The 14,001-nt window shown below is 39.3% G+C and overlaps 2 protein-coding genes across 6 annotated transcripts; both read left to right on the top strand.

Moving 5' to 3' along the window:
* Positions 1 to 220: 220 nt before the first annotated feature.
* Positions 221 to 3,332, top strand: acd (ACD shelterin complex subunit and telomerase recruitment factor). 5 transcript variants are annotated; one of them, XM_085914296.1, is made up of 5 exons: positions 221 to 579; positions 652 to 777; positions 857 to 1,025; positions 1,372 to 1,394; positions 1,476 to 3,332. In XM_085914296.1, the coding sequence occupies exons 4-5, from the start codon at positions 1,380 to 1,382 to the stop codon at positions 3,084 to 3,086; spliced, it is 1,626 nt and encodes a 541-aa protein (XP_085770422.1). In that variant the 5' UTR covers positions 221 to 579; positions 652 to 777; positions 857 to 1,025; positions 1,372 to 1,379; the 3' UTR covers positions 3,087 to 3,332. The 5 variants fall into 5 exon arrangements, with proteins under 5 accessions (XP_085770422.1, XP_085770421.1, XP_085770419.1 ...); XM_085914295.1 differs by having other exon boundaries at positions 1,473 to 3,332; XM_085914293.1 differs by having other exon boundaries at positions 222 to 456; positions 555 to 579; positions 1,372 to 3,332.
* Positions 3,333 to 7,827: 4,495 nt separating this feature from the next.
* foxl1 (forkhead box L1) lies at positions 7,828 to 8,799 on the top strand. The gene has a single exon (XM_085914873.1). It carries the CDS (start codon positions 7,828 to 7,830, stop codon positions 8,797 to 8,799), a length of 972 nt encoding a protein of 323 aa, XP_085770999.1.
* Positions 8,800 to 14,001: the final 5,202 nt, after the last annotated feature.

Genomic DNA, 14,001 nt, shown 5'->3' with positions numbered 1-14,001 from the left:
GGAAATTGAATGTCCTATTTGCATACAAAATACAATACCACGAGTAGATTTGATTTCAAAATGAAAATATTTATTTCATACATCCATTATTGTTATTATTGGAAACGACTGCTGAACACTCCAAAACAAGTCGGTCTTTGTAATTTGAAAACATTGTTACACACGGAGTTTTGCTGTACCTGAACGCACCATTGGCGTGGCGGAAATACGTAGCTGAGTAATGTTCAAATACGCTAGTTTAACTTTTCATTTGTATTCTAAGTCAGGGCTTTAGACACACATAAAATGATTGCAGTCGTCAAATACTGTTTTTTTTAATCCGCTATAAAACGTGAGACAGTTGCAGTAAGATGTATACCAGGTTATCATTTGAAACGTGGATGCAAAGGGGGGGCATGGACAAAGTGGAACGGAGCCTTATTGTTTGTGTCATAGGAACGTTACAATTCTGTTGATGTACGCTTACTATTTGCCAAACCTGCACCATCACGGGGAATTAAAAAGTGAACAAAACTAACGCAATCTATATCTATCTTATTCCCATAGTCTGCCAGAGAACGAATACGGGATGAACTTCCGGTAAGAGTTTCGGCGCATGTTACGCTGCTGGTCACAAGCAGACGAGGAAAATGTCAATATCTCTCTACCCAGGAATGAGGAACGAATTTGTTTTAGAGTCGTTTGAAAAGACCGCCTCGACGTCGTGCATGTCCTGCTTTTCATTTCACGAGCAAAGCACGATGCTCCGCATTTTAATGCATATTGTTTCCTGGCAAGGTTTGTCACGTTCTGTTTTCACCAAGTATTGATTCATTTTCAGTAAAATTAATGTGCCCTTTAATATTCTTGTTAACAGCCAAAGTTGCACAGTCGGGAGGCTTTCCACTCGCCGCCAACTATGTCGGCTCATGGGTATCAATGTTGAATTAATATCTGCGAGACAACCCCCGGAGGTCGGCTTTTCCAAAAGTAAAAGGTTTTACTTTTCGGAGCACCGGACCTCCAACGACGAGGCCGACATTACAGCTGAGTATGGTCGCCGAAAGGACCTTTAGGCTGATTGATCCCCATTATTATGTCAAGCGATGGCTGTACAATCCCAGCAAGATATGCGTGGCCATATTTCTCATGAAAAGTGGCCGTTTCAGAAAGGCATTAATTTTTTCCTTATTCCTCCGAAATGAATGAATGGAATACAAAATAACTTTTTTTTTTTGCAAAATAACTTTTTTACATCCTTATCCAAAAAGATTGAGCTTGTTAATGGAAAAATAGCCCACATGGCTTTTGTGTCCCTTTAATGTGAAATGATGGTGATGATGATGATACCATGATAATTGTTATGTTTGTGTTACTGTGTTTGTCCTATAGGTCATCTGATGGAACTTCACTCAGTAAGTCTTCAATGATTACTTAACGGGACAGCGAAAGAAAAAGCCAAATCTTCAAACATGCGACCCTTGATTCCAAAGCAGGAAACACTGTCTCCGTGGATTGAGAAACTCATCCAGAGTTATGACAGTGAGAGGGAAAGCCCGACCGAAAAACTAAGGGCTTCTGTTACCTCCATTGGTCTGATGTCTCCATCTCAGGCCCAAAACCAGGAAGAGCCCACTGACCTGATCTTTCTGTCTGATGGTACAGTCGAGATCTCCTCCATTCTCACCCCATCTGCATGGAAACATCTTCAGGAGTCGGAGCATCTGGAGACTTTCTTTGGTCTGGTCAATAACATGGTTTGCATCAGCAACTACCAACTGAAGTTTCACACAAGCACAGAACCGACCCAATGCAAGTTCTTCTTATTAGTCGACAGCATGTATACAGAGTTAATAACTCTAGACAGAGTCATTACGCCCTGCTGCACATCTTTGGTCTCTGTCCAGCAGAAAATCTTGGAGACATGGAGGATTGTATTTTTCCAGGAAACACAGAGCTCCCAAATGAACCGCGATGACTTAAATCTGTCTGACCTTCTCGGTGAATGGGAGAATCACATAATACAAGAAGCGCAAGAGGATTCGTCTCAGGAAATAATTCTGGATTGCCCATGGATTGGGGAACTATTAGAGATTCCTCCCGAGATGTTCACTCTCACCAGCTGGGACATTGAGCGGCTTGAAGATAATGACACAGAGTGTTTCAGTGTTCCTGTTAAGTGTCTCCTCATCCCAGAAGGACATACAATGGAGGGCCAAAAAGAAAATGCTGCTGTATTGACGACACGTGAGGACGCAGTGTTGAATATGCAGCTTTCGGAGAGCAGCCAATCATGTGTTGACGCCGCAGACCGCCAAACAGCAGATCTTACAGATATTAAGGGAGAAGTCCAGAACTGTGGCGTCACGCAAAATGACGACGTATGTGTAGATTTGATTAATAAGCACATCACACCATTGGAGAAACCGTGGGAAATGTTTCCTCCACCGAATGGCATTTCACTCTCAAGTGTATCCGAGGAATCCATGCCAATGCAGTCCCCGGCAACAGAACTGTCTCATGAACAGTCCCAGGATAAAAACTGTCATGTGGACATAACTGGTACCCAACTTCCCATGACTAGCCCACAACCTGAGGATTTGCAACACAGCAAAAGGGACTATTACACCTTACCACCGTATCAAAAACCACTCTCATCGGACAGCATTAACACAGCAACAGCTAATAGTCACACTGCTCCCCAAGATAAACAGACTATAAACGGGATCGTGAACACGCAACAAGAGCGCATTGAGAGACAGTCAAAGAGAAAACGGGAGTGGGCGCAAGAAGCACAAACGGCAATTGGGGTGGAGGAAGGTGAGGCTCATCTAAATGGAAGCCCCCCATCGTGGCTGTTTGACGCTGAGAAGGCTTCTGGCTTTGTTGCAGACAGCTTTTACATTCAAAGTGACAGAACAAAAACTCTCACTATTCACGCTGACGGAGAGCCATTCTCATACACTTACATGGTGTCTGAGCAGAATCTTCAGGACTTTAGCAAGTTTCAAGTCACAAAATCTCTGCTATCATGGGCTATCAAATATCTTGTTCCAAAAAAAAACGACGCATCTTTAAAATCTCTGACTGGACTGGACCCCAGCTAATTTAAATGCCACTTTCTTCTCATGGTTACTATTTTCATTCAATATCAGGCTCTTAAAAGTTTTTATATTTTACTTAACGATGGTTCTGTTAATTTTCCATGTATCTACCCTGCATAGCTTTACAGTAAAGTAGTTTTTAACATTTAAGATATACTGTTATTTCAAATTTGTTTTTGACATGTCAATTTTTTTTAACAAACATAGTTAATGCTGCTTAATTACGTAGAAGAAATAAAATGTGCTTAAAAAACATGCCTGTACTTAATGTTTTCTCTGGTTTCCTCCCACATTCCATAAACCTGTATGGTAGGTTAATTAAAAACTAAATTGTGAAATAATGTAGTTGAACTTATGGCAAATTTGTTAGAATAAACATATACGGACAAAATTGTTGGGAGGCTACTTAGTAAAACATTTTCTGTACCGCTTTGTCCCCACGGGGGTCACGAGCGGGCTGGAGCCTATCCCAGCGGTCATCGGGCAGTAGGCGGGGGATACCCTTGAACCGGTTGCCAGCCAATCGCAGGGCACACAGAGACAAACAACCATCCACACTCATACCTAGGGACAATTTAGAGTCTTCAATCGGCCTACCCAAGCATGGTCTTGCCATGTGGGAGGAAACCGGAGGACCAGGAAAAAACCCACGCAGACACGGGAGAACATGCAAACTCCACACAGGGAGGGTCGGAGGTGGAATTAAATTTGGCGCCTTCCTAAATGTGAGGCGGACGTGCATACATATATAGATATAGATATACACATTTATATAATATATACATACATATATATATATATATGTATGTATGTGTGTATATGTGTATATATATATATATATATATATATATATATATATATATATATATATATATATATATACACACACACACATATACATACACATACATACACACACACACAGAGTCATAGTTAGTTTAGTGGATTTACAGTTCTTATTGATTGTTTTGACAGAGCCGTCAACTCAATTGACATTTTCAAATCTGTTAACGCAGAGGGCTAAACACAATGCCACAGTGGTCAAAATGACACATTTTGTTTGCAAAAGGCAATACCTGTGCCAAAACATTTAAAATATGTAACAAAAGCAAATTTTGCCTTTAAACAACTCAACTTTGACACAAGTGTATGAGCACCTCCAATAAATCATTACACAATGGGCATCAAAATATTCATTGCTCGCATTGCAGCCTATGACTGTATGTAGTTTACATGCCAGTGCCGTTTGTAATATCAAATTTGCCCTCTTGCAAAAAAATGCATCCCAAATCAGATATGCAAATTTTATTAATTACATTCTTTTTTTTCATACTGTGGCTGACACATTTTGTGAAGAGGTGTCAGACAGGTGCTTTTAGTGATTGCATATTGATCAGGAAGTTTCTAAGAGCTTGGAGCATATGCTTTCTATTCTGTAAGCACAGCTAAAGTGCTAGAGTTGACTGTTTTGCAAAAGGATGGGAAAACCAATGAGCATGCTTTACATAATTGCATCAAGTGTCTTGATGATGAAGACTGAGAAGTTCCCAGTTTCTTCAAACTGGTCAAAGCAATCAATCAAAAATGTAACAATGTGATACGATTGGGAAGTCAAGATTATTGTATTCTTCAAAATGTCCAGTAGGTGTCGCCTATGTTCCGATTTACTGCACGTCAGAACGTCAACGCAGACAGCAGGAAAAAAACAGCAGGCAGTCTTGTATCGACACACCCAATACGGATGAATTGTCCTTCTGTTCATATTCACACCAAAACAAAAACAAAAAAAACAATAGAACAATCTTAACGCACCATTACAGTGTTGAGGGGTTTCCTGTTGATAAGGCCCAATATCTGTTATGGCACCCTTCGAGCCACCAACCATGATCTGCAAGTCAGCCCATGCTGAGTAACAATCATGTCACCCTGGCGCCCATGTCTGGACAATGAATTATTTTATTACAGAATATTGTTGTTGTTGAAAATACTACCGCCTATTCAAAATATACACTTTTGAAAGACAATTTAGTAATAGTTGCAACAGATCATCAGTACATACCAAGTCCTAATATCTTCTGCACAATGCAGAATTTAAAAGTTCTAGCAGTCAGTCTGCATGCTGTCTTGTGTACTTACTTGCATGTTAGTTTTATTTCCTATGGTACATTGAATCATCATCTGCTGAGATACAAACACAGTACATTCTGAGTTTGTAGGTTTATTCGCTGAAGTCTTCCAACAGCCAATGTAAGCAGGAGCCAGCTGTGAGCACTTGTAAAGTTGTTATAATACTCCTTTGACCTATAAACAGGAAAAATCCTAGTATAAGGCGTCTATGAAAAAATACACTTTTCAATTTGTCCTTGTAAGGCAATAGGGCCCAGGGTCTGAATGTTGCCCACGAATGAGAATGAAAAATATCACAATCTGTTTCCTCCTGCTTTGATAAAAACAGTCATTGTGCAGAGGAGTCTATTACTTATTACGATAATAATGTAACTGGAACGTTATCGTTGCTGTAGCTCTATCTGTACTTCTCCACTTGTGTGTTATGCTAGCTGCCAACACTGTAATGAAATTACTGGAGAATAAGGTTAATAGTATGAGAAGTAATTACAGTGTCTCAAAAGGAACAAAACTAATTGAAATACGTACTTGGAAATTTTAAACTTTAGGCCTAGAAAATGATTGTACCAAACTTAAACAAAAATATTAGATTTATAATAATAATAATATTATGTAAGTATCGTAGGCTATATTTTTCCATAGTGCTTGTCCTAGTAAGGGTCATAGGTGAGCTGGAACTTATCCCCACGCACGCACACACGCACACACACCATCACGTTAGCGATTGTCATGTCCCTGTATCCATTTTAGGATATGTTTTAGTTTAATTTTATTCAATAACTATTAAGTCATTAGTGGGTCACTCCCATGATCAAGAAGGAGTAAATAAACTGAAACTGAGTCTACTGTCACACTACTGTTTGGATCAGGTTTGACAGATGACAACTTCCACCTACATTCACAGGCAATTTAAAGTGACAGATTGAACTGCACTTTTGTGGTTTGTGGGTGAAAAACAGGGCAGCCTGAAGGGGGATAAATGTAGTCAAAGCAAACAGGATCTACTCAGAGAAGCACAGGTGGATTCACAGCCGATTCACATTCAGACTCAAAAGCAGTAACCACCATGCCCGGTTGAGCACTGGACATCATTCCATTTGTTCCTAACTTTTATTTGTTCCATTATGTGTTGTGTGTTCAATGTTGCCCACTCGGTATCTATCCATTGTTTTGGACGGGTTACCCTCCTAACTGCGGTCCGTTCTCAAGGTTTCTCATTTTTCCCCAGTTGGGGTTTCATGAGTTTTTCCTTGCCCTCCTGGAAGTTAAGAGCAGGGGATGTCGAGAATAACTGTCAACTGTGGCCATGCGAAGGCCTTTGAGATGTTTATGTGATTAAGGGCTAGATAAATAAATTTGACTTGACTTGACTTGACTTAGACTGAGGCGGCACAATGGCGCACAGTTCGGAGGGTGCCAAACCATCTTATTGTGATACAGAAAGAAAAACACATCAGTATATAGCACAAACATAACAAAGAACCAAAAAAAAAGTAAAATTTCAACATGGGATAATTCACAGAGGGGACAAATGTTGAATAGACGAAGAGAAACATGCTTGACATATAATTACAACTTGGTCAGTCAATTTGCATATGAAATTAATTCTGTACTACGAATTAAAAGTCCAAATGTGAGGTGTCAGTCAATTTAACAGACACCCTTTACAATCAAGTTTAGGACAACTGATAATGTTGAAAACAACAAACAATTGTATATAACAATCACAATAATCACATGGTTGTGCCAAAGGATTTATAACTTGTTCCAGGAAATGAGAAATTATGCTTTTGATGTGCACAAGTGACACAATGATGTTAAAATTTAGAGTCATTCAATTATAATTTGAGAAATGTACCAAACAACAAACAAACAAACAAACAAACAAACAAACAAACAAACAAACAAACAAGTCATGGGTAGGAACAGGCAAAATCTGGGGAATTTTTTTTTTTTTTTTGCCACGTCCATGTGACCAGTATACATATTTGCCATATAGTTAGGCAATTTTGCTTAATGGATGGGTGTGTGAAATGGATAGATGGATGGGTGAATGGATGAATGGGTGAATGGACGATGGGTCGATGCTGTGCAATGTATAACATTAGTTTCATCCACGTTTGTGTTCGAGTGAACCCACAGCAAGTCCTCGAAAAAAAAAAAAAAGTCTGCGGTGTTTGCTTGTTCTTTCTGTGCGAGCAAGACTCAGCGTCAGGGGTGGACGTGAAATTTCAAACAGCACATCAGTGCGTTTATGTATTGGGTGGCCGGAAATTTTTCCAAATAAACACAGCTTGATTCAACTTGGGTGGGCAGACTTATCAAGCGACTAATTCTATAAACAGATGAGGAAATAAAGCGGCACCTGATTGGTCGTGGAGCCAAGTGGGGAACAAGGGGGTGCGCCGCAATGAAATTTTAATTAATGTGGGTGGGCTAAAACGGCACAGACGGTTTAGGGTGGACAATTTATTTTCCGGCGCAAAATCAACATAAACGGAGCAAAAAAATACAACAGTGATGAACATTTACTTAGTAGAGCACATGAAGTGAGGGGACTGAGTCAGAAGAGCACTTCTCCTCCGGGGCTCACTCCAGAGTACTCGAACTTTGCGTCATGACGCTCTACCGCGGATGTATGGCGAGATTCGGCGTGCCAGCCTCCGCACTGAACTTCTCCGCACCTCCGCTCATCTACTTGTACGGAGGAGACAACGATGGCGTGGTACCCGCCGCTTTAAGCGTCGTGTCGGCCCGCCAGGAACCCCCCCAGAAGCCCCCTTACAGTTACATCGCCCTGATCGCCATGGCAATCAAAAGCACACCGGAGCAGCGCGCCACGCTGAGCGGCATCTACCAATTCATCATGGACCGATTCCCATTTTACCATGATAACAAGCAAGGCTGGCAGAACTCCATCCGCCACAACCTCTCACTTAACGACTGCTTCATCAAGGTGCCTAGGGAGAAGGGTCGACCCGGCAAAGGCAGCTACTGGACGCTGGATACCAAGTACACGAACATGTTTGAGAACGGCAATTACCGGCGGAGGAAGAGGAAGGTGAAGAGTCAACAGGAACGTGGCAAAAGTTCATCGTCAGCCTCCGTAAGGGACCATTCCAGCCCATCTTCCTTGGTGGTGGAGATGACGCTGAGGCAGGACGCAGAGAGAATTGAAACGGAACCGGACTCAAAGTCAATTCAACAACAAAGCCGCAGAAAGAAAGGGTGTCACCCCGTGAAGCAAAACAAAAGGAAGCTGGACCAGAGGTACATTTCACCGCGGACGCAGGGCGCACCAAGACTCAGCTTGCAAATTCCCGGTGACAACAACTCCACCTCTCTTCTTGCACACATGGCTCCAAAATCAGGCGTTCCGAGGAAGGACAAATGCACGGCTTTCAGCATTGAGAGCATCCTTGCAAAAAGTGAAGGTGGGGACCTGGGCTCGCAGCGCCAACATACTGGTGTCGGTCCAAACATGTTTTCGGAAACTCGACAGCATCATTTCTACCAAATGGGATTTCCATTTTGCTCTTATTTGTCACTCTCTTGTCCAGATCAAATTCTGCCTTACAAATCGGAATAATGACACACAGATTTAGAATATTATTGATTCAAACCGTGATTGTCAACTTTTTGGGGGAGTGGAGGCTTAGATTTTACATTTAACAAAACCCCAACAAAATCAAAATCAAGTGTCACAAAAATGAAAACAAGGATTTATTATGTGCATTCTGCCATCTAGTGGAAAAACATTCATTGTAGACTGTCTGTCACCGCAATAGACAGGTTGGACATAGAAATTATGAAATAATTCTGAGCTAACCTTTGGACCAATAAAAGGAACTTTCATGCATCTGATGATCTTTCATGACACGCTGCCACAACTAGTTGGGAATCACGGTACTCTGCAAATTCTATGCAAATGCAGACCTGATTATTTTCAAATTGAAACATTCAATCTTGCGACCCTCGTGAGGATAAACAGTTCAGATAATGGATGGATGGACATTCTTCGATCTGGCTCAGTCTGTTCAGAAGTCTCTCATATCATGTTTTCTCTTCTGAAATAAGATAACAGGTTCCAAAGAATAATGTACCATATATTTTACATAGTTATTTCTACATTTTGTGTATTGTCTTTTGTAATCCTGCAAGTAAGATTTTTACCCATGCATGACCATGTAATTTCATCTGCTGTAAATTCATTGTGTAAAATAAAAAATAAAAAAGACCACTAAATTGAATAGCTTAATTTTGGTTCGTTCTTTGATTTGCAGAGTTTAAGAAGTATCGATAAACCTGGCCACTTTGTAATTGTGGGAATCTATCCAAATTAGGATATGATATGTTTAAGGTTCAGAATAAAAGTTAAAACAGAATTTTGATTTGAATGATAGTATCATTATTGTTATTATGAAGTACAATTTTTTGAAATTCCACAGCATGTGATAAATGTACTTCCGCTGTATTTACAACACCTACATGAAATCAGTCCAGTCAGCTGACAGCATCGTTTGCCTGTCTAAATATAATTTTACAGCTCGGACACTCAGTGGCTTGCCTGAGAAAGCTTGGCCCTGCAGCGCTGTGCAAATCAGGAATGTTTGTTGAAATAAATAAATCTTCACTCATTTGAAGATGAGCAACTCACAGTTAAACACATTTCCTGTTTATACTATTGTTTCTTTTTCTGTGTGTGTTTTGTAAACAAAACATGCTAAAATGTCCGAGGGGAAAGAATGGAGAAACAGATATTTATAGAAATAGAACAGAAAAATGGTTGTGTTAATTTCTTTGCTCTTTGCGTACATTAGTAATTCAACAAATCATTCATCCATCTACATTTTCAAGAAAGGGACTCATAAATCTGATGGTGAGTGTTTGTACTGTAAAAGATCTTCATGAGACGTAGCACTGGCAAAAAAAAACATATTGTCTTGTTTGATACACCATGATAAAATAAATGTGTCCAATGGTAAAGCTTCGGCTACAACACTTTTTCATTTATTTGCATTGTTTGCTTGCTTGACCTTTTGGTATTTATCCATTCTTAAATCATTTTTTTAAGGCATCTCTCTGAGTGGTTATGAAAATATACAATTGTTTGCATGGTTTCATAGTTATTTTTTGTTGAAGATGAGGATCGGACAAAAGTTTTTGATTGCAAGTATTTTTGAAATTGCAAACAGTTCACATACTTTTTCCTTGCACTCTGCAATAGCTCATCTAAAATATGACCCACTTTAAAAACATGCTGGTTCAAGCATCCTACTCTATTTGTTCACTATACCTTTTCATTTTTACATAAACAGGTAAGAAAAACAAGTGAGTGAACATCATTAATTGCTAGTCAAACATCAGAATTGTTGTTTCTCCTCGATACAGAACATATGCAAATTGGGAGTAACATAAAAATGAATTCTCAGCCAATCATGTTTCATTATGCCACACAGACTGCTGTGATCACAAGTGAAATCAATTTTTTTAATGACCAATGAGAAATATGGGTCATGCAACAGAAGCTGACACCGATTTCGACAAAAAGGACCTTTATCATAGTAAACCTTATAATAAAGAAAGGGGAAGCTTGCTGTAAGGGGGATTTCTGATGATGCACCCAGGTTCTTTGTTTGTTGCCATCCTTTAAGTAAAAATAATATTTTTATATTTTGGTCGTTGTATATTGCAAAACAAAAAGGGCTGCCATATTTGTTATCATTGTGGGAATCCTTTTTTATATAAAGCAGCATAAGCACTATGGTTCTAATATTGTCCTTAAACATGAGAGATCATTTCACTGTAGCTATTCAAAACAGTTCATCTTCCCATTTTTATCCTTTTGTGATTCACTTTAAAGAGCTGCAAAAGCTGTTTCGTCTGGGCCCTACACGTGACATGATGTTCATCCAAGAAAGATTTTAACAGCACGTGCACCCAGCCTTTTTCGAAGTTTTTTTTTTGTTTTTTTTTGTTTTTTTAACTAAAGCCAGCTTGGACATGGGTCTAAAATTCAAGACCAAATTTCTTCAGCGGGGGTTGCACCACAGCATGTTGAGAATGTTAGAGGACTGACGCTGGAATACAGATGAAGGCCAAAACCGATTGACCGCTACTCGAGAGCACTTCATGAAAGAAAGGAGGAGGAACAGAGTCATAAGGGGAGTTGGATAGACTAGTCGGGCGAGCTACATCCTCAAAAAACCTTGACGAAACAACTTCCAAAAAATGTAACACCGCCAAACAAAGGACATGGACAGAAAGATCAAATGTGGTGTTTGAATCGAGAACCCAAGCTGTCGCAACCTTATCAATAGCAGAAACAATTGCAGAAAAGGTGACAACACATCTTGTAAGAGGGAATTGTGTTCATCATAATAAGAAACCTGTTGAGATTAAAATATTGTCATTGTTTGCATCGGTCAATTGGACAGCATTAATGCAGCCAGTTTTAGAATCCATTGCTAACATGAAATCCCTGTGAGAAGTTTATTAAGATGAAATATTTACCCTGAAATGTGAAAATATTTGATTTTGTGTCAAAAGTTTACTCGGATAAATGTTTAATGAATATTTATGTTTGTGTATATGAGCGTGTGTGTTTGTATGAACACCGCTAAAGGGACATCAGGATTACCATCCCACGACTGGGACCACCCTGACGTTTAATCCAACGACGAGGCGGAGCTTCGTCACTAAGGGCCACCACCCCCTCTGTACACACATACGTAAACATGCTCACGACCTCACTGCATCTTGAGCAGTAAGCTAAAACAAACTACCTAAGATTTAGATTGTACAGCTGCTCTTGTACAATTCGAACATGTTTGCCGACTCTGTTAATGTTAGAGGGACACTGAATGTATCCGTTTTGTTTAAAAAGTACAGCGGCTGTGTCAGTATCACTGAGCACTGTAATTAATGAACCTTCCGGAAAGGGATTAAATATATTTTTGCTTTTTTGGCGTGGCTGAACAAGACAGAGGTGTTCAAGTCACGTTGGCTGCCTTGCACTACTCTCACGCTATATTCTGACTGACTGCTGTATGCACACTTGCTCCATTTTTGCTCCTCTGAATTGTTTATTTATTTATATTTATTCGTCGCTCTTGTTTATTCATTGTATGTGCCTTCTTGTTTTTACTTTTTGTGTTGTTCTTTTTGGGATGTTTTGTTATATTTCTTGTCACCGTGGGATAGTGGGTAATGCAATTTCAATCTCTGTGTGTCTTGGCATGTGAAGTAATTGACAATAAAGCTGACTTTGACTTTGAATTAAAAAAAGAATCCAATTCAGGTTTGATTAATGTCAAATTATGAATTGTGGAAAGACATCTAATGACGACCTTGATTTTTCAGTGGCAAAAGTTGTGTATGTGACATTGTTATGCAAAACTCTAACATCAACTAAATGAACAAAAGTATTAAAATGCACCACAAATTAGTCAACACAACTGGTTAGTATAGTGAATTTAAATCAAACATTTTGTTAAGTACATTATCATGTAGATATCAACTGCCTTTGTGGTCTTTTTCAGGGTTAGCAACATTAAAAACTACTGTGAAACAAAAAGCAAGTCAAAGAGGAGAGTAAAACATTTAAAGTGAAGCTAATAAAAATGCATTCAGAAGAGATTATTAAAGGGGAATGAGAATGCAGTCATGTTTTCAGCCCTGAATTGAATGAATTGGGTCAGTTTGACAAGACTTTAATTATTCAAGAAGTTTGTAACTATAATTTTGGAACAAAGAAATTTTGAACGTGAATACAGTAAAAAAAAAAATACATCATAGCCTCATATCCCCCATTACTGGTGACAAGAAAAACAGTTTGTGACTATATAAAAAGTGAACGTTTTTGCAACCCTTTGGAGCAATGAACCAATCCTGACCCAAAAACAGAAGACAACATTCAATACATACGTGTGCAAACACTGGCAGGGCCTTCAGCGTTCAATGAAAAAACAACTTTAAATGCTGTTTATTTTTGTTTTGGGAACACACTATGTAGACCTAAAAGGCTTAATTTCAGTTTTGAGGCTCAAGAAAAATACACAACCAATCTCTTATTTGATGAATACTTGCGATTTTGCGGTATTCAATATTCTCAGCAATGGGGGAGCATGTCAATTAAGTGGACCCAGAATGGACCCTTGCGGGAACCCTATGCCATCTTTCTTATAAGATTTGAAACAAGCAAAACAAACCAATCAAAAACCTTGTCCTTGTTGGAAAACAGCCACTGTGCTGCATCACCAGACTAGAGTCTGCAGACTTGTCAAAACCAAGAGCAACTGTTCGTGTCATTTGTCCCACCCATCCATCCACAGTCTCCACACCAAAGTGTTTGCATTTTGCACCAAGCTGGACAGGAACAATAACAGACAGAATATATGTCTTATTTTCATTGTTTCAGAATAACAATTCTGCCATTGTGCTCGTAGCCACAGATCAGAGTCACATGCACACTTGTTGCTCTCACACTTGAGAAACAAAAGTCTTTCTCCCACTATTATTTATGCACAAGTTTAAAGTTAGCCAACATATTTCAGTGGGAGACCTTGTCAGAAACAAGTGCTCAGATCATCTGTGAGAATTTTGGTACAGTATTAGTCTGGCTAAATGTGTTAACGTGCATTTTTAAAGTCCCGCTTTAGTTGTCAAACAAGTCAGTATGTTCATATTCTGTAACATGAATTGCTGAGTGACACGGAATATGAAATGTATGTCCTCAATTTATATTGTACAGTGGTTAGTCAGTACCGTGTTTAAAAATGAGTTGTTTAGT

This window comes from Syngnathus leptorhynchus, chromosome 6 (genome assembly GCF_054491065.1).
Source record: "Syngnathus leptorhynchus isolate UIUO chromosome 6, UIUO_Slep, whole genome shotgun sequence".
Classification (NCBI taxonomy): Eukaryota; Metazoa; Chordata; class Actinopteri; order Syngnathiformes; family Syngnathidae; genus Syngnathus; species Syngnathus leptorhynchus.
Note: the sequence above shows the minus strand (reverse complement) of the source record. Positions and strands in the feature narration are given on the sequence as shown.